Source organism: Python bivittatus, unplaced genomic scaffold (genome assembly GCF_059951505.1).
Source record: "Python bivittatus isolate LINGU-HERP-01145 unplaced genomic scaffold, Pbiv_v1 ctg000480_np1212, whole genome shotgun sequence".
Taxonomy (NCBI): domain Eukaryota; kingdom Metazoa; phylum Chordata; class Lepidosauria; order Squamata; family Pythonidae; genus Python; species Python bivittatus.
The window spans coordinates 15,639,549-15,661,714 of record NW_028277075.1 but is presented as its reverse complement, the minus strand read 5'-3'; the positions used below and the strand labels follow the sequence as shown (position 1 = coordinate 15,661,714).

At 39.4% G+C, this 22,166-nt stretch overlaps 1 protein-coding gene across 2 annotated transcripts in view; it reads left to right on the top strand.

The window, feature by feature from the left end:
- The window catches only part of AKAP6 (A-kinase anchoring protein 6), a 235,634-nt gene that overhangs the window by 46,735 nt on the left and 166,733 nt on the right, over window positions 1-22,166 (top strand). For both annotated transcript variants that reach the window (XM_088145389.1, XM_088145388.1), the window contains exon 4: window positions 5,785-5,907. In XM_088145389.1, the coding sequence (XP_088001515.1) occupies window positions 5,785-5,907 (123 nt within the window). The remainder of the gene's footprint in view (window positions 1-5,784; window positions 5,908-22,166) is intronic.

Sequence of the window (22,166 nt, the reverse complement as noted above, 5' to 3'; positions counted from 1 at the left end):
GAGTGAGTTTTCCTGTCAGTTCTCTTTGGAGTCACCGCTGGACATACGTGCTATTGATTCCATATGTAGTTTTTCCATTCCACTTGAAATTAAACTTAACCAATCCCCAAATTTTCACTCAAATCATAACGCATGTATGGGTGAGAGTCAGAGGATACTTTGCCCTACCAGAAGGTTTGGTTGAGCCCAAGGAGCCGTCTAATCTGTCATGAGAATTGACAGTAGTGTCAGTTCATTCCATGTTTCCATGGTAAAACTCTTGGAAATAGTCTGTCTACTAAAGAAAGACTTAAGATAGTGTTGCCAAATAAAGTGAAGAAGTGCATCCTAAGACATGCAGCTAGGCCAGAGTTTTCCAGTGTGTGTGTGTGTGTGTGTGTGTAAATAAATTAGGATCATTAGCTGAAGTACTGTAATGAAGTGGTACTTTCATTCCTTTTGGATATGTATTATCACTGGGTAAGTGTTAGTTTTGGGCTTGAAAATGGTCTTTGGCTTACCTTTTTTATTAGTTTTGAAACCTTTAGGTTTCAATACAAGCTCCATTTTTTTCCAGACTCTCCGTGAATTACTCTGGTTTTCCTAATTGGTTTATCTCCTAGGATAACAGGGTACTATTTGTTCTTAGGAATAAATACCCCAATATTTGATTAAGATTAAATCAAGCTATTCTCACTCAACCCTTCCAACTGGAAATGTATTGACTTCATATATACCAATTGTCATTCAGTTGTGCTCTATTACAACCCCACTCAGTGATGCAGTGGATCATTTCTTGCATTCTTCCCCCTATGATATTCCAAATCCCCCCACCTGTCCTATTCCATCTCCATACTGGATAATGATCTGGGGATGAGTTGACAGTTTGAATTAACATTTGAAATGGAAACAAATTTGAAGCAGGTGAGATAGATAGAGAGATAGATTATATGAGCCACCAAAGCTTGAATGTGTCAGCCTAGAATGTAAGGTTATGGGACATCTCTGCTTGTTCCTACAAAAATAATGCCACAGCCAAAACAGCAGCTGGAGATATGTTGGGAGATCAATCATTGTGCAGTTATTCTGATTCTGAACAATCATTAATATTACAATCTTCTCAATCACCTACTATTGAAACAATATTGAATAGAGACAACACATACTGCATTTGGTAAACATGATCCCAAGTTTTAATTAAATGATGAAAGATCATATGTGCAGTTGTGTGATCCAGCCCAAATTCTAAATGTTCATGTTATAGATTAGTTTTTCTGCCCAAGTACTGACTTATATATTCCAAGACTTTTGGAAGCTCTTTACATGGACAAATATTATCCAGTGTCATCAGGGCATACTATGTATTGAGTGAAGTCTCTTCTATTCCTTGCTATAAACATATATAGATATTAACTATGGCAGCTGATGCTTACCCCAGTGTATGATGGCATTTGACTGAATTTCCAGATAATGTCAAGGCACTGGGGTAGAAGAATACGGGGATGGCCCTGAAGAAAATATGTGACATGAATTTAGCCCAGGAAAGCAGGAAAGTGTGAGAAAGAAAATCAAGATTGCTTTGCTCTGACTCCCTTTAGCATAAGAGGGAGGGACAGAGAAATGCTGTCAGACTTTCAAGATCCTGTTATTACAGCTAAATCTATGAAGTAGAGTTCTGGTATTCTTGTGGTGTCTGTTTCCTGACTTGATCTACCTTGAAAGGTTAACAGTTGGATGATGAGGCTGCTGCTTGGATGCTGGGGAAAATTATACACCCTGCATAAGAAGCAAGAAAAGGCCATTTTCAGTTACTATTGGTTAGATTTCTTATACTGTACTTCTCTGAAGAGAAATGATAGCATGCCCTGCTTATATAATAGGCCCTCAAACCACGGTGTAAAAATCCAGAATAAGCACTATTCTAGCCAATCCTTTCCTATTCTGTTGTAATTCGGGGGGGGGTTTGAGAAATACTAACCAGTGGGGAGAGGACTTGGTATCCTTTGGCCCCTCCTATTTAAGGGGGAAACCCCCTTTGAATCCCACAGCATAAAAAAATCCCTAACAAAATGCCAGAGCTTCCTTCATATAAACTTAAATGGCACCCAGTGGTAACAGAGTGGAGTATATAGAGCCCACTCTGTGCTTCCAAGTGCACATACACAGATGAACACCGATGCAGTATGAGGGTCAGCAGAAAAGCGACATCATATCAAGGTACAACATGGTATGTCTGCAGAACACCCAAACCCTGTTGGGTTTTCGTAAAGCTGTAAAAACCTGAATCTTTCAACAAGCCCAGGGCTGGCTATAGTGATCTGCTCCCTGATAATCTATTTTGATTGTTATGAGTATGTCTGAGTTGGCTATCCTTCCCTGAGTGCAATATGCATTACTGCCTGGATTTTGTTGTTGTTTCTGTTATTTCTATTTGCTGTTTTTAACCCAAATACCACAGCCACCTAGAGTTATTTCAGTAATTGATCCAGAATACAAGTTGAGCAATAAATAAATAAACTACACCGAAGAAAACACAGACACCTCCCACTGCACTGCTTTTAAAGATGCTGGAAAGAATTCCAGAAGCCATGCCCTGCATGTTTTTCCTACCTTGTTCACATTTTTTTTAATTCATTTAAAAAGTGGGCAGCTGGAATCCTGCAAAGGAAAACTCCGGTCTCCAGCATTATATTTATTTTGAAAATGGCTATGGACACTATTGAGGTTCTATAAATTTTTTTAGAAAATAAAAACGATATGCAGGTGCATCCTAGCGCTTCCTTTGTTTGAATGCCCACCTTTTCCTAACAGGGGCACGTGACCAAAGGTAGCTTCTGCAAGGAAAGAGATGGTAAAGGATTGGATGTGGAAACCACAGTAGTTTTGTAATTGGTTGTTGTCAATGGTAAACCATGTAACCAGCCATCTGCTGAATCATCAGATCTCCCCACTAGCAGCCATTTTGTAAGAGTGCCAACAATATACACAGATGTGCTTATTGATGCAGAAAGGCTGGCCATTCCTGATATAAAGGCAGATATTCATTACTCTTCGGAATTTCCAATCTTTTCTAGAGGCTGTCATTTCTTAATGACTAGAAGAAGGCTATGACTATGATTAAATAGTTCTTTGAAATCTAGCGATGACTTAGCTATTTTGTGGTTATGCCTCCAGATGGTGCTGTTTACTTAGACAATGACACTTTGGGCCTGACGATGTTGTACCCTCTGATAATAATTTTCAGCATCAGGCTTTTTAGCCTGATAAATAATTTCCAATTTCTACAGTTGTTTTCTTTTGAACAGTCTCCATAAAATTTTACAGATGTCCTCTGAAAAATAGTGGGTTTATTGAGATGCATAATTTTTACTGGACTTTATTCCATTTATTTTCAGATGACAGTTATAGCCATAGTAATATTTTCTTGTACTTTCATCTATTACTGGATTTTATTTTATATTTCAGTGATGTTCACCAGAAACACCTTTACTTATTATAATGACAATGTGGCCCCTGCTGACAGTGCAAGGGGAATGTTTATATTATTTAATAAATGATTCTACCTTATCAGTTTTCTGTGTTAGTCTTTGCTTCAGTATTTCAGGTTTTAAATATTAAATATGATATAAATTTATATCATTTAGTATATGTTAAAAATATAGGTTCCAGATTATAGATTATTTATTAATAGGGTATGGAATTCAAAATGTTTTTATATTTGTCTATTCTGAATAGCATTTCATTCTTAATATCTACACTCCCCTCCCCCTTGTGGTCAAGTACACTGAGAACAAATGATACTACACATCTTGCCATGCATGTACACAGAGAACAGTTTTAGCTACTATATCCCTAACTAGATAGAGATTTGCACAGACAAACATTTTTGTATGGTTTGTATTTTGTATGGTTCTAACATAAGTTTAGTAACTGTGCAACACATAAGTCAGAGAGTGCAATTAGTCTGATGGGAGGGAGGAAGGAAGGAAGGGAGGAAGGAAGGAAGGAAGGAAGGAAGGAAGGAAGGAAGGAAGGAAGGAAGGAAGGAAGGAAGGAAGGAAGGAAGGAAGGAAGGAAGGAAGGAAGGAAGGAAGGAAGGAAGGAAGGATCAATAGCTATACTCACTTCATATACAGGTGATTCAACCAGCATATCTTTCAAACCCAGATAATGCAACAAAATGTGATTTTGTCAGAAACAAGAAGTTGGAGCAACCCCCAAATGGGAGTTCTCTAGCTGTCTTTGTTTCTGAATCTTTTAAAATCCTTCCAGCGCTGCACAAGAGGATATGTAAAATGTGTACAGAAAAATATATAAGAGACAAAGCTTCCTCTCTCTCCCTGTCTATAATGGCACCAACTCTGATTGGTGACAGTGGATTTTTAATGAGTAAAAAAACAAAAGCAAAAACAAAAGGTTATTTGGTGCTAGATCCCAGAGTTGCAAGTTACTATTAGTGTGTGACAAGATGCGGCTGAACATCTCACACAGATACACTGTAACTTCCTGTGGAAGATTTTTTTTAAGGTTGTACATAGGATACCATGATAGCTGCACACATTTTGGACTGGGACCATTGTCTCACATTTCTTACAAGAGTAACAGTTTATCCCACGAAATTCATCACCAGTTCCAACTATAAAACCTTTCTTTTGTGTCTGTATATCTATCCAAGTGACTCTGTCTCAGTCTTGCTACCTCTTTCTTTAAAAAATCTGTACCCTCAAGAGCTTCTCAGGTGACTTACAACATAAATAAAATAATACAAATATATACAATCAAATCAAAATAAATTACAGAAGGGTGGGGAGTTATTTCAGTTTCTGAAATAAGCTGAATGTGTTGGAATTCCATTCTCATAATCCCCACAAAGCATAAGGATTATGGGAGTTCATCCAACACATCTGGAGAACATCTGCTGTAATGGAGGCTGGTCTATTCCATTTGCTAACCCCTAGAGTCTTTTTGGAGTTGGGCAGTCAAATCTAATAAAACAGTAAATAAATAAATAAAGCAAGGTTCCTTAGGAATGACCATGTTGCACACTGAGTAGAACCTCTTCTGCATCCAGCTAGCCATGAGTGTGAGGGCAGATATGTGCAGTACTGCAGATCAGTTTGTGAGAGAAGATTGAATAATCTGATCCCAAATCAGTTAGGGCTTTATGCTTTCTGATACATTGCAATTTTAAAAAATGAACTGGAAGCAAGTGCAACTTAAATAAAATGGGAGTAATGTGTTCTCTGAGATGCAAATATTGATTGTATGGGCACCATCTCGATATTTGATTACCTTTAGTTAATTCTATAGCATGGTAAATCAGCTGTTACCAAACAGCTCACATTTCACATTTTCTATTCAGATATAATTACTCTCAGAAGTACTAATCCATGAAAAAATCTTTATAAAATGGATTTTAAAATTCAGAGAGTCAAAATATGTCCTAAATGTAGGCTTCCTTATATTTATTACTTTGTTTCCTAACCCTTGGCATTGCTGATCTATCCTTCTCTCTCTCTTTTTCTCTCTCTCTTTGTTGCCATATAGAAAATATATATTTCCAAAATTGCTTCTAATGAAATAGGGGTTTTGCGTGGTTATGACAAGAAATCTATACACCAGTTCATCGCTGCCCTAAACTCTCTCAATATAAGTTAAGCCCAATTCCTTTTTTCCCACCAATTCCTCATCACCACATTCTTTTAGTATACAGCTAGTTTCTGGATGCAGAGCTGCATTATAATTGTACTACTTATTTACAATGTTTTTAACAACTATGTCTTTTCTTGTTCTTTCTTTTGGAAGGGGTTTGTAAGCAAGCTGGATGAATTCATTCACTGGTTAAATGAAGCCATGGAAACCACAGAAAACTGGACTCCTCCAAAGGCAGAGACAGATAGTCTTAAACTCTACCTGGAAACACACTTGGTAGGACAAAATTATATTGTTACTGAAATCAGTAATGAAAAAACGTTTCTTTACTGCTATTATCCTGACCTTCATTATCTATTATATATAGTTTGGGCTTTACAGAAATGCATAGTGTAAGTGTATTAATAAAAAATGTAGCTAATTCATGAACTGGGGAAAAAGGCAGAATCCCCTTTTGATCTTTTAATTAAGTGTAAGTAGTATAGAACAAATTGCTACAGCTGGGTTAAGAAGTCAGTAAAGTAATAAATCAAAGAAATTGCATTCTTACAAATAAATATAATTTTAAACAAGAACTTTTATAATATTAATGAAGTCCTCATTTTAAAAAAATCAATTTTTTTTTGCATTTTCAATTGTGCTGTCAGATCTTTTAAAATATTTTTATAATGTACATTAATGTGGTGAATGTTGCCATTACGCAAAAATCCAAATAATGCTGGAAGAAATAAAACTATCTTTGCATGAAGAAATTTGGAATCCATTGCGGACAAAATGATGATAGAGATAGGAGAGAAAGAGAGAGAAAGAGAAGAGATCCAGATCTGAGTTCCAGATAATGGCGGTACATTCGCTTTCAGTACCAAACATTCTGTGCTCAACTTCTGTTGTCTACCATTATATACGGTAGGTGAATTAAGCTGCAATCCTATATACATTCTCTTTGAACTCAATAAGGCTTACCTTTCAATAGACATGCTGCACAATTAGGCTTGCTTCTGAATTGATACATATATGATTACATTGCAAAATTTTAACTTAGTGTCTTGTTTGTAGTTGAAAGATAGAGCTAGTCATTGCTTTATATTATATTAATTATAATGTCATCTTTTCAATTGATATTGTTTTGGCAGAAACTCTAATCTCTATTTAAGCAGAAGTCTATGAAATTAAATTCCCATGAAGTGCAGTGTCAAAATTATCCTGATAGAGTATTTGAAGGAGCAGGTGCCTGAACTCATTATGTGAGACACATGACAAAGCTCTTCATAGTGAGTCTTGGATAGATCCTCACATAAAACATTTGGCTGAACTCATGCTGCTGTGAAAGAAAATCTTTTGTGTGTGCAGGCACAAGATTTTCTTCTCTGAACAAAGGGAAGGGATGTGTAATTTCTCCCTTCAAGGACTTTATTCAACATTAGATTGGAGGAGAGTCATTATAATAGTAGGATATGTCTATGTTTGCATAATAAAAATGATATATTTGAGTATGTGCCTTTCACACTAGTATTATATACATATGTAACAGTAGTATATTCAGTGGTGGCTATGCCTTAAGAACGTAAGAGGAATCATGTTGGAAAAGATCAAAGGGTTAATTAATCTAGTATTGATTCTCATAGTAGCCAATAAGATACCATTTGGAAGCGTGCAGGCAGGATATGACTATAAGAGTACCTTCTGGCTTATGACCTCCACCAGTTGCTATCCAGAAGAATATTACCTCAGATACTGAAAATAATATGAAGACTAGTTTTATTCTCCATGATAATTCTTTTGTGCAGCTGTCCAAGGTCATTGCAACAAATTTCTTCTTTTTATCTTCTGAATCCGCACTATTCAAGTATACTGGATTACTCCATTTTTAAGGAGAAAAACCTGTTCATCTCCACTTTCAGCAGTCTTAATTTTATATATGTCAACCATTTTTGCCTTCTTACTTGTTTTATCCTTCAGTATAATGTTTCTTATAGAGTTGCTCCGATTCTGTGACTTTCCGTGCCTTTCTCACCTCTACGATACCCTTTCCAAGCCTCAGAACCAAAGCTAAAGACAACATTCAAAATTATAAATCATATAGTTATAAATCTTATAAAATAGGGCATTATACAGTTTATTTTCAATTCCTTTCTCACAGCAACTGCACACCAAGTCACCATTTTGTTGAGATATTTACCATAATGCCAAGATTCTTTCCTGGTCAGTTACTATCTATTCAGATCTCATGGTCTGAACTTTTTGTCCCCTTCTAAATCAGTTAATGGCAATTCAGTTTAGTGAGATTCTTTTGAAGCTTTTCCTTTTTAAAATCCTGGAACAATTTGGAATGACATAATCTTAGCCATCTCACTGCTGGTCTAACACTATATCATTTTTTAAAAAAAATTAAAGCATCGATGCCAATATGCATCCATGGTGAATTCTACTGTTTTATGTTAGACCAGTGCAGATCCTTCAAGAGGGTGCCTTGCTCAGCAGTGAAGGACTGTTACAGATCTGCTCATTGGGCAGATCCTGCTTCCGCAGCATGAGAATGACCACCTATCATTTCTGGAGGGCACGAACACAGGACAGGGTCCTCGGTGTACCCCAAGCATGCTGGGAAGGCAACCTCCACCCATCTTTTTTTGCTGTGCATCGAAAGAAGTGTTTGTCATGGCCCAGGTGCAGGACTCAGATTCTGAATCTGAATCTGACCCTGAAGAAGCTGCTCCAGCTGAGCCTGTGGAATGTCAGCCTCAGGGGAGACAAAGCCAGGAATCAGGCACCACTTGAGCAGCTGGAGAAGTCAGATGAGGATGATGTAAGGCCTCCCAGCCCCTGCACCTAAAAAGTAGAGAAGAAAGCAGCAAAGGCTGATTAGGCTCCTTGCCAAGCAAAGGAGTAAATCTCCTGATTAGTGACAACTGGCTGCAGCCTTATTTAAGAAGCAGCTCTGAGCCAGGCTCTCCTTGCTGAAAATGATGTCTGGTCTCCAGCTCTTGCATAATGTTTCTGCAAATCCTGTTTGTGTTTGAAACCTCTGGACTGGCTGACAATCCTGATCTGGCTCTTGGAACCCTGGATTTGGATTTGGACTAATTTTCTGTATACTCCTATTTAGAAAGCCTCTGTTTTGTTTACTTTCCTTTATTCACTGTTATCTATTCAGCCTTGAAGTAAAATTGCTAAACTCCATAAGCAACCATGAGTGAGTGTGCATGCTTGAAACCTGAAGCAGGACAGTGTTTTCCAAACTCTACCAGCACAACAGGCTTATGCAGTCTGCCTGCTGCACTTTATTTTATCACAGGCAAACGTCTCCACTCCTATTGGCTAAAGTCCTGGGGTAGGCATGCCCCCCCCCCATAATCACTGATCATCATCCTCTAAAACCATTTTGTGCTGGGCTGACTGCCTTCTTCCAAATGTAAAGCCTTCTTATGTAAAGCCTGCTGCACTCTAGGCCAAGAATAGTTGGTCGAAGAGGGCTGGTCAAAGAGTGGATCTTTCTCTTTGTTCCCTTTTTGAAAACTAGCCTGCCAATGGAGCAGTAGAATGGTAAAATGGCCTTTTCAATTTACTGGACGACCAGTGAAATAGTGAAACCCCCAAATACTGGGTAAAAATTGACAAGAGTTCTGTGAATTTCCCCTTCTGATTGAAGTGACAGCAAGAAGGGTAGAACTATCTACAGCAGTCTTTCTTAACCTTGTTCTCTTTAAAATGTATAGACTTCAACTCCCAGAATTCCCCATCCAGCATGCTGGCTAGGACATTTTGGGAGTTATAGTCCACACATCTTAAAGTTAACAAGGTTGAGAAACACTGATCTACAGTCTTACTTAAGACTGGTAAACCTCTATCCAAAACAAAGCATGGCTCACAGACAAGGGCTATAAACGGAAACAATATGTCCATAGAAAGACCCATCCATAGAAAGGAATGTAATTGATACTTATTGTCCCAGTATAGGTAAGAGTGGGAAAGAAGTAAGGGAATCTACCAGTCAAGTCCAATGGTAACTGCTCTCTGAACAGAGTACATGGCCAGCATCATTGCCAAAACTGAGGAATGGATTGAAAGCCAAACAGGAATATCTTAAGCCAGCTTCATTTCCATCTGGCTCAGCACAGGAGAGAAGCAGCTTAAGGCTGCTGGGTTGATGAGCCCATTGAAGATGTACAGCTTCTATCTTTAGCAATGTTTTCTATTACATTGCGGGGAATGGATATTCAGCTTATTCACTGGACGTTTGGATCATCTTTTAAAAGCTGACAATACATGGGGAAGCCATGCTTGGCGATCTTCTAAGGCAAGCAGCCTCCATAGAACCTCATCCTTACTGCCCACCTGATGAATGTTGACCCATTTTTGTAATAGCTGAAGGAAGTTACACTAGCAATACAAAATCAGTCTCCTTCATTATCTGGGCAAAAACTGCATCAGGATACCTGCAAAATTGTGTTAGGCCTTTCAAATTTACAATAGCATTTTCAGGTGAAGAAATAGTTTAATACTTATGAAAGACAGTTGTTATCTTCAAACCGACCGTAAGAATGTAAGAAAAGCGATGCTAAATCAGACAAATGACTTTAGTCCCTTATTTTGTTTCAGAACGGCCAGCCAGTTGTCTAAAGTAAACCCAGAAGCAAGACTGCTCTACATTAGCTGTTCAGCTGGTGTTCCCTAAATGCTAGCGCTGCTCAGTCTGGATAGTTTTCTTTGGAAAGTGATAAACTCAGCTTTGATGACTGAAGAAGAAAAAGACACATACCTGACTGGAAATAATATAGCAAACAGCTACCATCTATTTTGCTCTTGTTTGCTGTGACACTTGCAGGTTGTGAAAATAGTTTCCCCCTTAAGACCAATGTGTTATTGGTTAATCTATTGCTAGATTTTGCTATTTGTGCTTTGCAGCAAATTAGACTGAATTTTGTGCAACTGTAAAATTGCAAATCAAGCCCCAGAGTTTTGGCCCATCTTTATTCATCATATTTTACTTCTTCAGTCAACATTATTACTGGTTAATAGGTGCACCTGTAAATCAAGCTGCATTGTGTACTTGATATGTTATGTTAAATGAATCTTTTCTAGGGCAGCAAGTCTATTTTTTCTAATGAAGAAGAATACCTCATCTTTTCCAATTTTCCTATCAAACGCATCTACATCATCTTGAGGCAGCATCACATCCAGCTGCATCAATGCTCTGCTTCAATTATATAAAATTACCCAAACTCCTCTGGGCTCCTTTAGGTTTTCTTTGCTATATGAGGCGCCTTCATGTACATCTCTTGTGAAGTGCATGATTACAAACCATTCAACACAAGCCTGTTTTAAGTAAACAGTAAATTAAATATTGTCAGAGCTTGTTCAAGCTTGCCTCTATGAAAGGAATTCTCAAAAAAAGGTTTCATGAAAAGTAACGCTTTAAGAAAAGTAGCTACACTAAGACTCTAGGTTTTTCCCTTCTTTGGAAATGCTTGATCTAGTTTATATTTTTGGCTTGGGATAATTTTCATCTAGGTTTCAGCATGATTCGCTTAATAATATTAAAGTTATGTAAATATATTTGTATAAAATCAAAAGGCTTAAATTAAGTTCCTAAAATAGAGAAAATCGTTATTTCATTCTGTGTGACAAATTCAGTGCTATAGAACACAAAAATAGTATTGCACAACTTCGAGCATTGGCTTTTGAAGATTTTTAGGAAAATCCCTATTTATTTAAGTCATAAGAACTATTAGAGGTAGGATATGTAGTAGAGCTTTTTTTTTTTTACTCCTACACAGCAAACTGTACCAAAACTAATTTCCTCTTATATGTTTCCTCTCACTTATCAGTTTCTTGCTGAGCTGATGGAACTGGTGATGATAAATGCAACTGTATCTGGTGTATGGAAGAATTCATAAGATATTTACTGATAATCTTCCATAAAATATACCTTGCCTGTTTATGAAGATCTGCAAAGGAAGTCCTGTCTCAGTCTTCTTTCTCTTCCTCTTCTTCTTTTGCAATGGTGCTACTTCAAAAGCAAAAACAAATTTCAACTAAAATGTAGGAGATATTTTCTAATAACAAGACCTATATAGAGTAGCAAAACTAGCTTTCATTGGAAGTCTATAAAATGATATCAGGTGGCCATGGGCAAGGAGTGCTCAGGTTTTATACTACCTTGCAGATCCTGGATTGAACAAGGGTAGATATCCTCTAATATTTTACTTGACTCTGCAATGCTATGAGAATTAACTTGAGAATTGTCGGGGAGATGATAGAGGGGAAAAAATCTATAATACATGAAGTCATTTTTGGTTTAAGCTATGTAGAGATGACATTTCTGAATGGCATTTCTCTCTTGTATGTTCATGTCATTTTACATGGAAGCATTTTAATGGCTACTAGACAACCCTGTGACCCATTGGGTCATCTTTGAGAGAAAAGCAGTGAAGTCTGATGTGACCAGAATGAACATTAAATTTTAGGCTGACCATATATTTTTTATCCCAATGCTGGATGGTCCTGTGATCATCTAAGAAGAGTATATATCATAAATAGAAAAATAATTGTAGTGGCAAACAAACTTCAATAATCAATATTTACTTACCTAATCAGATAAACAGAATGACCACAGATGGGCAAAAGAGCAGTGGGAGTGACTTCTGATTTCCTGCTGGCTTCCCCATTGACTTTGCTTGCAGGAAACTGGCAGGGAGCATCGTAAATCATGATTACATAACCGCGTGTCAGGCCTAGCCCAAGGAACTCCAAGAGACAATGCAAATTCAGTCCAGCTATGTTTATTAGCTACAACCTCTAGCAAGAATCTTCCCAGACTGAAACCCATCTCCCAAAGTCAGCCAGCCACAACAGTGTGAATTCCACAGGGAGGTGCCATCTCATCCTCTTGTTCCTCCCACGCTCTTCTGGCGAGCTAAGAAAATGTTTATCTCCCTGAGCCTGACCTTCAAAATTCCATTCCATCACACTGCGGGATGCTGCAACGGCCACAACTTTGTGAATATAACTGGTCTGAATATTGTGTAAATTTCAATTCTACAGGAGTAAAGAGTCCCTGATTTTTTATGCATTCTTTAAGTTAGTGGATTTTAGGTACCTTGATTCAAAAATTGTTGCGGTATAATGCACCGTTTGGGCTAACATGAGGGTACAAACAGATAAACACAATGAGAGTTTTAGTAGTATGTAGATGTTATAAGCCAGATCGGCTTTTACACAGGAAAACTGGGATACAAATATGATGATTAGATTCATGCATGCAAGCATTCATGTTAAGATGATCTAAAATAAATCATAATGTGGTTTCTACAGAATATGAATTATCTGTAATGAAGTTCTCATGAAGTGCTAGCAATGTGGTCATTTTCTATCACAGAACCATTTTAACCATTATATATAAGTCATATATAAATGTTGAGCTCATAGCACATCAACAATTATAACAATTGGTTTCATACTGTATAGTTTACTTAATGAAGAATCAAGATGGCAAACTGAGAGCTGAGCACCAGTATTGCTAATATTTGCAATTTGCAACCTTGACTCCTGGTGACTACATGGACTTGTCCATGTAGTTTCTTGGTAACATTTTTTAGAAATGGACTGCTATTGTTTTCTTGCAAGGGCTGAGAGATGGTAACAGACACCAAATCATCCAGTTGGCTTCATTCCCAAGACAGGACTAGAACTTACAGTCCCATAGGTTCTAGCTAAGAGCTTTTAACCACTACACCAAACTGGTTCTCAGTCTGAACCTAACATCTTCCAATGTTCATCTTGTCTTATATTCATTAAATCCATATTTAAGCTTATAGTTCCTTCTTTATGATACAGTCAATGGTTAGTTCAAAATATGTTATAATTATTTTTAGCTCACTGTAACAAACATGGATGTAACCATAGTTCTCAGTTAAATCCTGCCTTCCCTTGTGGAGGAAGACTGATGCAACTTCATAATAATGAATGAGCTCATAAAAATCCCATTGAGTATAAAGTGAAGTACAATTGTAATATTTGCTGAAGTATCTGCTTTCTTAACAGCTTGGATATAGAACCTTCTCTAAGTCAAATTATAACCAGCCAAGGTGGACGACCTCCTTAGTTTGCTGGTTATCACCTATGAACCCTACATGGCATGAGGCCTGGTTATTTGAGGGATCACATATCACTCTGCCCAGCTGGTAAGAGTGGACAGAGATGGTACTCTCCGGGTCCCCCTGATTAAACAGTATCATCTTTTGGGACCCATTAAGTGCACCTTCTCTGTCATAGTGCCTGCCCTCTGGAATAAGGTCCTCCCTGAGATCTGGACCTCTCCCAGCCTGATGGCATTATGGAGGGCCTTAAAGACCTGCTGTTTTCCAAGGCCTTGTAATAGGGTGGATGGAATTCCCTTGTTAAGGGTTTGACATGTGTTGCATACGTTTTGATGTAAGTTGTCCAAACTTCTGTTTGTTAATTCCTGTTTGTTATTACCTTTATTGTAGTTTTATTATTTTTTGCACTTTTTCATATTGTGAGCTGCCCAGAGTCATTGGGTGGCACTAAAATCAAATTAATTAAATCAATCAATCAATAATAAAAAGCAACTAGAACCTATTGGGAATTTCCAAAAAGTAGGTTTTGGGTTAAAAAATGGACCATCATAGAAAATATCCATAAATACCTGATTTACCAGCATTAAGCACTAACCCATTAGTTTTGGCTTCTTCATATGCTAATGAGAGGGAAAAATCAGTAAAAGAACTAATTTGGAATATAAAGAACTAAACCATGGAATATAGAAAGCTGTAATAATAGTATATACTAACTTTAAAGGTGGCTTATCTGTTTGTTTAATCAGTGACATCATCAAAGTAAATAAACCCCACATGATGCAGATGACACCAGGTCATGACCCTAACCAGATATGATGTGCATACCCCCTCCCCACCTGATGCTGGAGTCACAAGGTCACAACACCTACCGCACATGATACGTTGAACCTAATCCCGTTAACAAAAGGGTGACAGTCAACCCTAGAGGGCATGATTAGCTTAACACGAAACCCTAATCCAACATGGATTCAAACCAAAATTAAGTAAAGCGAATAATTAACAGAACCGTAGGCTGTGCTGTACAGTGATACCTCGGGATACGAACGCCTCTGCTTGCGAATTTTTCGGGTTACGACCAGCTCTGGCCCCAAAATTTTACCTCGGTTTGCGAACTCCGCCTCGGGGTACGAGCCATTTTCCGCCCGTGCCACGTGGTCCGCGGCCATTTTCTGCCCATGCCACGTGGTCCGCGGCCATTTTTCCGCCCGTGCCACGTGGTCCGCGGCTGTTTTTCCGGCCCTGCCGCGTGGTTCGTGGCCGTTTTTGCGCCGCGCCGGGCTGTTTTCGCGCCGCGCCGCGCCGGGCCGTTTTCGCGCCGCACCGGGCCGTTTTCGCGCCGCGCCGGGCCGTTTTCACGCCGCGCCTCGCTGCACCCGGCCATTTTCGCGCCGCACCACGCCGCGCCCGGCCGCTTTCCGTGTGGTCCGTGGACGCCAGAACGGATTAACGGTAATTACATTGAACCTTATGGGAAATTGCCTCGGGTTGCGACCAAATTCGGGCGGAGGGCGGAACGGATTAACCGGATTTACATTGAACCCTATGGGGAAATTTGCCTCGGGGTGCGACCAAATTCAGAGGGCGGAACGGATTAACCGGATTTACATTGAACCCTATGGGGAAATTTCCTTCGGGTTACGACCAACTCGGGATACGCCCAGAGTCACGGAACGGATTAAGTTCGTATCCCGAGGTACCACTGTATTTGGGAAGTAAACCCTATTTTGTGCATTGCTAAATAAATAATAGCTTAATGATGCTTTTAAATTTTGTGGAGTTTTAAAATCAGTGCCTTGAATGCAGGAAAAGGAGTCCCCAAAAATCAGCCATAGCCATTATTTGCCCCCTTTTCTAAAAGGTTTTATGTCTATGCAGTTTTAAAATCACTCCCTCGAATGCAGGAATAGAGCAGCCCAGAGTGATTACCTTAACCCTGGCCCCAACCCCAGTTCTATATGGATTCAAATAAGGCCTAAGTGAAGTGAAAACCACAGACAGCTTTACCATTTGTAAAAGTTAAAGAAACATTGTTTGCAAATTTTAACCTGAAAATACACATGCATACACACATACCCATGTGTGTGCAAATTTAACTGATAACACAAATGCACACATACACAAAAACATTTTGAAGCATGACCTTAACAAAGTTTTATTCCACTGCCTCCAGCAAAGCTAGAAAAATTTAAACGGGAACCAAATATTCACCCACATGCAGCAACCAACCAAGCAGCAAGTATCCAATAGTGATACTTATTATCGACACGTCTAGACACGTCAGAGCTGTGATTCTGGGCATGTGCACAAGTCAGTCATGTGACAGCTAATAGTGAAGAACAGAGAGGGGTGGACTTAAGAAGTTAAGCACAATGCTATTCCCCCAGGTCCTAGAGGAAAAAAGACGCCATCTTGTTGATTTTAATGCGGAGGAGGAATTTCTGTGTTTTGCTGTAGTTGTTAGACAGTGGGTCATTTATAAAGCAAGGAATCATTACTAGAGCTAGGGACCTCCACATCAGGCTGGGTATTTCCGCAGCAAACAGGGTTGACCTTTCACGGGTACATGTCTTTGAAGAGTATCTGGGTATCACCATGAAGATTTTGTTTTGTAAGGAAGGAGGGTGGCATTTTTTTGTCACAGGTAGACTCCAACAAGAAAAACTGCTGGTTATATTGTTGCACAACACACATTACTACAGAATCAAAAACATCAAGGGCTTCCTGGGTGAACACTATTTCTGTGAATTCTGTCACACAGCCTACCACCACAAATTTACCTATGGTTGTCAATACTTCTATCGTGCATGCCTGAGGCATGCATGTCATGAGGTGGATGTGGAGAAGACAAGATGCAATAAGTGCAAATTATTTTGTCGTTCTAAGGCCTGCCTTGAAAGACATGTACAACTGGCAAAGGAAGGAAAAACTGATTGTAAGAATAAGGTGATACATGTGGTGTCTATGTCTTTACCCACCACAAAAAATATCAGAAAAGCAAGCATGGGCAGTGCTATGAGTAGGTTGAAAGCCTGGAAGGACATTTATGCTTTCTCAATCCGCTGGCTCGATTTGTAAAGAAATTTATAAATTGGGAGTTTACAGGATGTACTTTTATCACTCACAACTCCAAAGGTTATGACAGGTAGCTAGTCCTGAGACAACTGATCTGTGAAAAGGTCCAAGTTGAACTTTTAAATCAGGGTGGAAAACTGCTATGCTACCTTGCTGTACTTTAAGATGCGGTTTATTGATAGTCTCTCCTTTTTGCCCCTTAAATTAAGCAAACTACCCAAAGCTATGGGATTTGAGGGCAGCAACAGACATTTCCCCCATTTGTTCAACACAATGGACAATCAAGATTATGTGGGACTGCTCCCTGATGCCAAATATTATAGTCCTGAAACCATGAGGACCAGTGAGAGAAAAGAATTTCTGAAGTGCCATGCTGCTAATACAGTGTTTAAACTGAAAAAAGGCCCTGGCTTATTACTGCAGACAAGATGTCATAGAATCATAGGGTTGGAAGGGATCTTGGAGGCCTTCTAGTCCAACCCCCTGCCCAAAGCAGGAGACCGCATACCATCTCAGACAAATGGTTGTTCAATCTTTTCTTGTAAACCTCCATCGATGGAGCCCCCACAGCTCTGGGAGGCAAGCTATTCCACTGCTTAATAGTTCTCGCTGTCAGGAAATTCCTCCTTATTTCCAAGCTGGATCTCCCTCTGACAAGTTCCACCCATTGCTTCTTGTCAAGTGCTGTGGAGAATAAATCAATGCCTCTTCCCTGTGGCAGCCCTTCAAGTATTGGAAGACTGCTGTCATATCTCCCCTCAGTCTTTTCTTCACTGAGCTAAACGTACCTTGTTCTTTTAGCCATTCTTCATAAGATTAAGCCTCCAGACCCCTTATCATCTTTGTTGCTCTTCTCTGCACTCTTTCTAGGGCCTCAGCATCTTTTCTGTATTGTGGTGACCATAATGGGACACATTATTCCAAATGTGGCCTCACCAGTGCGGTGTAGAGCAGTACTGTCACTTCTCTTGATCTTGATACTATCCCTCTGTTGATGCAGCCCAGGACTGTGTTGGCTTTTGGGCAGCTGCAGCATACTGCTGACTCATACTTAAGCAGTGGTCAACGAGGACACCTAGATCCCTCTCATAAGCACTACTGTTGAGCCAGGTACTGTCTATCCTGTACCTGTGCATCTGGTTTTTCCTGCCTAAGTGCAGGTCCTTATTTTTCTCTCCACTGAACTCCATCTTACTGGATAGGGCCCAATGCTCAAGTCTGTCAATATCTTTCTGAATCTTGAATCTACTGTATCTTCTGAAGCGTTAGCAATTCCCACCAGCTTTGTGTCATCCGCAAATTTGATGAGTACTGCTTCATGTTTTTGGAGAATAACATGCATAAGCCCCTTTGGACGGTTACCACCAGACACAGAAAAGGTATTCTGCACCCGCCATTCAGTTGCTGATGTATATATCATACACTGAGAAACTCAATATTCAGCATGCTCTGCGAGGAGGTGAAAAGCAAGTAGGTAATTATTTTTTGGATGACTTTGCTATCATAAATGGTATCCCCATAGCCTCTGAATTTAATGGTTGTTTTTCTTCATGGCTGCCCTGTCTGCTACCTGCAAAGGACTTCAACAGCTTACTTGATTCAGCCTATGAGGTTCTGTGCAACCGCACTAGGGTTAAAGAAGAGTACCTCAGGGGCCAGGGTCATGCTGTATACAGCACCTGGGAACACAAATGGGATGCCATGCTGGCTACCGACACATCTTTGAAGCAGTTTCTAGTTGAGAAGAAGCTCCCAACTCCCTTGAACCCATATATATATATTTGTGTTAGAACAAATGCTACTGTATGTACTGCAAGCCAAAACCTGGGGAACAAACCTTATATTACAATTTCACCAGTTTGTGCCCCTTCATGAACAAGAATAAGGAGTACTCAATTGGCCACCCACAAATCCTCTATCAAAACTTTGGGGACATAAAACCTTGTTTTAGGCTTGCTAAAGTGTACCCGCCAAGGAACCTCTATTTCCCAGTCCTACTCCACAAATCAGGGGGTAAATTAATGTTTTCTCTGTGTGCAACCTGCACAGAAAAGCAGGAGGCTACTCTGTGTAAACACAGCAATGAAAGAAGAGCCCTGAGTGGAGCATGATATACTGTTGAACTGAATGTACAGTAGCTTTAGAAAAAGAATTACAGAATTGCCGAAATCTATGAGATCTGGCTTTTTGAAAGAAAGACTGACATGCTATTTTCAGGTTATATTAACACGCATCTCAGACAAAAGCAGGAGGCCAGGGGTTACCCTAATTGGTGCAAAACAGAACTGGATAAAGGTCAACAAATTCAGGGTTACGAAAAGATGGAACGTGTCTGCTTATGATGTGAGCATATTGAAATCAACCAGGCTAAAAGACAGATTGCCAAGCTCTTTTTAAACTCACTGTGGGGTAAGTTTGGGCAGAGCACCAACCACCTGACTACATCTGTGGTGACAAACCCTGAGGAATTATTCAAATATCTCTTTGTGCCCTATTATGAAGTTTCCTCATGTGAGTTTGTTGATACAGAGACAGCAGTTGTGACATGGAAAATAGCCAAATGCCATCCAACCAAATCCATATGTCTAACGTATTCATTGCCAGTTTTACAACAGCTTATGCATGGCTGGAATTATACAGGCTATTGGAAAGTTTGGGCGAGAGGCATCTGTACCATGATTCAGTCATTTTTATTAGTAGAGAAGGAGCATGGACCACCGCCATTTAGAGCAGCTGATGAGTGAGATCCCACCAAATACCACAATCACTGAGTTTGTGTCAGCAGGGCCCAAAACATACAGGTATGCCTTGTCAAACAGGGACGCGGTGCTAAAGGTGAAAGAGCTTACGCTAAAAAGTGCTAATTGCGATAAGATTAATTTTGACAGTGTGAAAGTTTTGGTAGATGATTACTGTCTGTCTGGGGAGGAAGGAAAGAAAGAAAGAGATAAAGGTAGATCAACCAGAGACTGTCAGGGTTAAGAAACAGTGGGCACTAGAAACACGGATTCTCAGAAAAACTCTAAAGATGGTATATAATAAAAGGGCACTAAGGAGTGAGGATTACTGTACGCTACCTTACGGTTATTAAGTGTGATGGAAAACGTACAGCTTGTACACCCTTTCTCTTGTATGTATGTATGCATGTATGTATTTATTTATTAAATTTGCATGCTGCCCATCTCCCCCAACGGGTGACTCTGGGTGGCTCACAATTAAAACCAAGTGGACCATCCAATTCTGGCAAATCATTTTTTATCAAACAAATGTTAGAACATGGTGATGCTGTGTTGTCTCAAATGCCTCAAAATATTGTATGGTTTTATAGTTGCTGGCAACCTCTATACAAAGAACTGCTTAACAATTTCCCATACATTAGGTTTATGGAGGGTCTTCTATCTTCTTTTGAAGATGATTGTTTCCATCAAATCAAATCAATTTAGCAGTGGTAGATGATCTCATGTCCTCAGCTGGCAACAGCGATCAAATACAGAAGGCATTTATACAGTATAAGCGTCACAGAAACCTGGGCATTATTCTTATACTTCAAAACCTGTTTTTCCAAGGAAAGAAAATGAGAACGATCGCTCTGAATTCCAAATATTTGGTTTTATTCCAATGCCCCCAGTGATCAGATGCAAATTGTCACCCTGGCACAGCAGATGTATTCCACTAGCACACAATATTTTTTAGAAGTATTCCAAGATGCCACTCACAATCCCCATTGTTACCTTTGGGTAGATTTGGCAGCCACTACTGCAGAAACCTACAGGTTGAGAACAGACCTCTTTCCAACTGATTGGCCTGTTGTTTACACTATGAAAAAGAAGATTAAAAAGCAGCCTCTCAGGCTCCTTAACACTAGTTTATTCATGCTGTCAGAGATGGTGCGCAGAAATTGGGAAGTTTTAAAAGTCTTTGTAAAGGCTGGACCAAAAGAGAGAAAGGCCATCTTACATAGCACTAATAATGATTTGGTGGGAGCAAAAGTAGAAATAGCCCTGAACACATTAAAAGGAAACCTTCCTTTGAAACCTTCACAGCTCTGGACTTTAAAGAAAAAGAAAGGAGTCATTAAAAAGTTGAGTGATAGAAAGGTCTCACTCAAAAAGAAGCAGCAGATCATTCGTCAGTCAGGAGGACTTATTGGACCCTTACGAGGGGCAGCTATTCCAATGTTGACTAGCCTATTAGCTGGATAAACCATGGACTGGAAAATGTATCTGGTGCCACATCATCAGATTGAACAACTACAGGGCAGAGTGCCTACTATTGGACTATGGCCACTAACCAGTTGGATGATGAGATGTACACCATTCTTCAAAGAGCTGATTTACGTGAGGATGACAAGATCAAGCTCTACAATTCTGTGCTGCAGAGGTTTCTAAGACTGATGAGACAAAATGAATCTGAAAAGGACAGACTGAATCTCATTTACCCCCCAGAAGAGCCTTGGCCACTTCTGACATTGCTGGAACAGCCATCACTGCTGTCTCCACAGGATACAACAATGCATGAGGTCTAAGGAGTGTGAGCACACATTACAGGAAAAATTCTGGGCTTTTGCTGAACAAAATGAAACACCACCAGGACATTTCAACCTGGGATGATCATGGTACCGTTTTATACAAGGGTGTACCTATTCCTGGTACTAATATTTTAGACTTGGTGAAAGGAGCCTCACAACACCAAACACTTAGTGAGAAGTGAAAACCTAAAGGATGGGATGAATTTATGAATGCAATGGCAGGGGTGAATTTCCAACACCCATGCTGGGGTTTACATCTGTTAACGACTAATTAGAAAAGCTGAAAGAGTCTGTGGCTCCTAAGGATGTAATTATTACTAGCCCTAACTCTGTTATGACCTCCCCTTTGGATGCCTCTGTTTACCAGCACCCCTCTAGACCTTGGACACTGACTCCTAGAAGCAAGTGCAGGTTTGGTTACTGGCTCAGTTTGTAAAATAAATAAAAAACACTGAAATAAGCAAAAAAGTTTAAGCCTTTGTCTTTATTTTATAGTAGGGCAGACACGCCTGCACACACTGATACTGCGTACATGCTCCAAGCCCCTTCCCCAATATTATAGCTTTTACAAACAGCTTTACCATTTGGTCATTTTTAAAATATTTAATATTAATACTTAATATTAAATATCCTCAGAGTACATTTTTAAAATATTTTCATAATCCACACCTTTAGACTGATTCAGTAGAAAAAACACACAGTACTGTCCACAGGTCACTGCGCGGGGGTGTTGCACTTGAAGTTGCTGAAATGTGTACTTCTCAGCTTGCTGCTAAAAACTTAACTGTGGTTCCAGGAAATCAGAGCTATCTGGTGGTCTTCCATAAAAATAATTT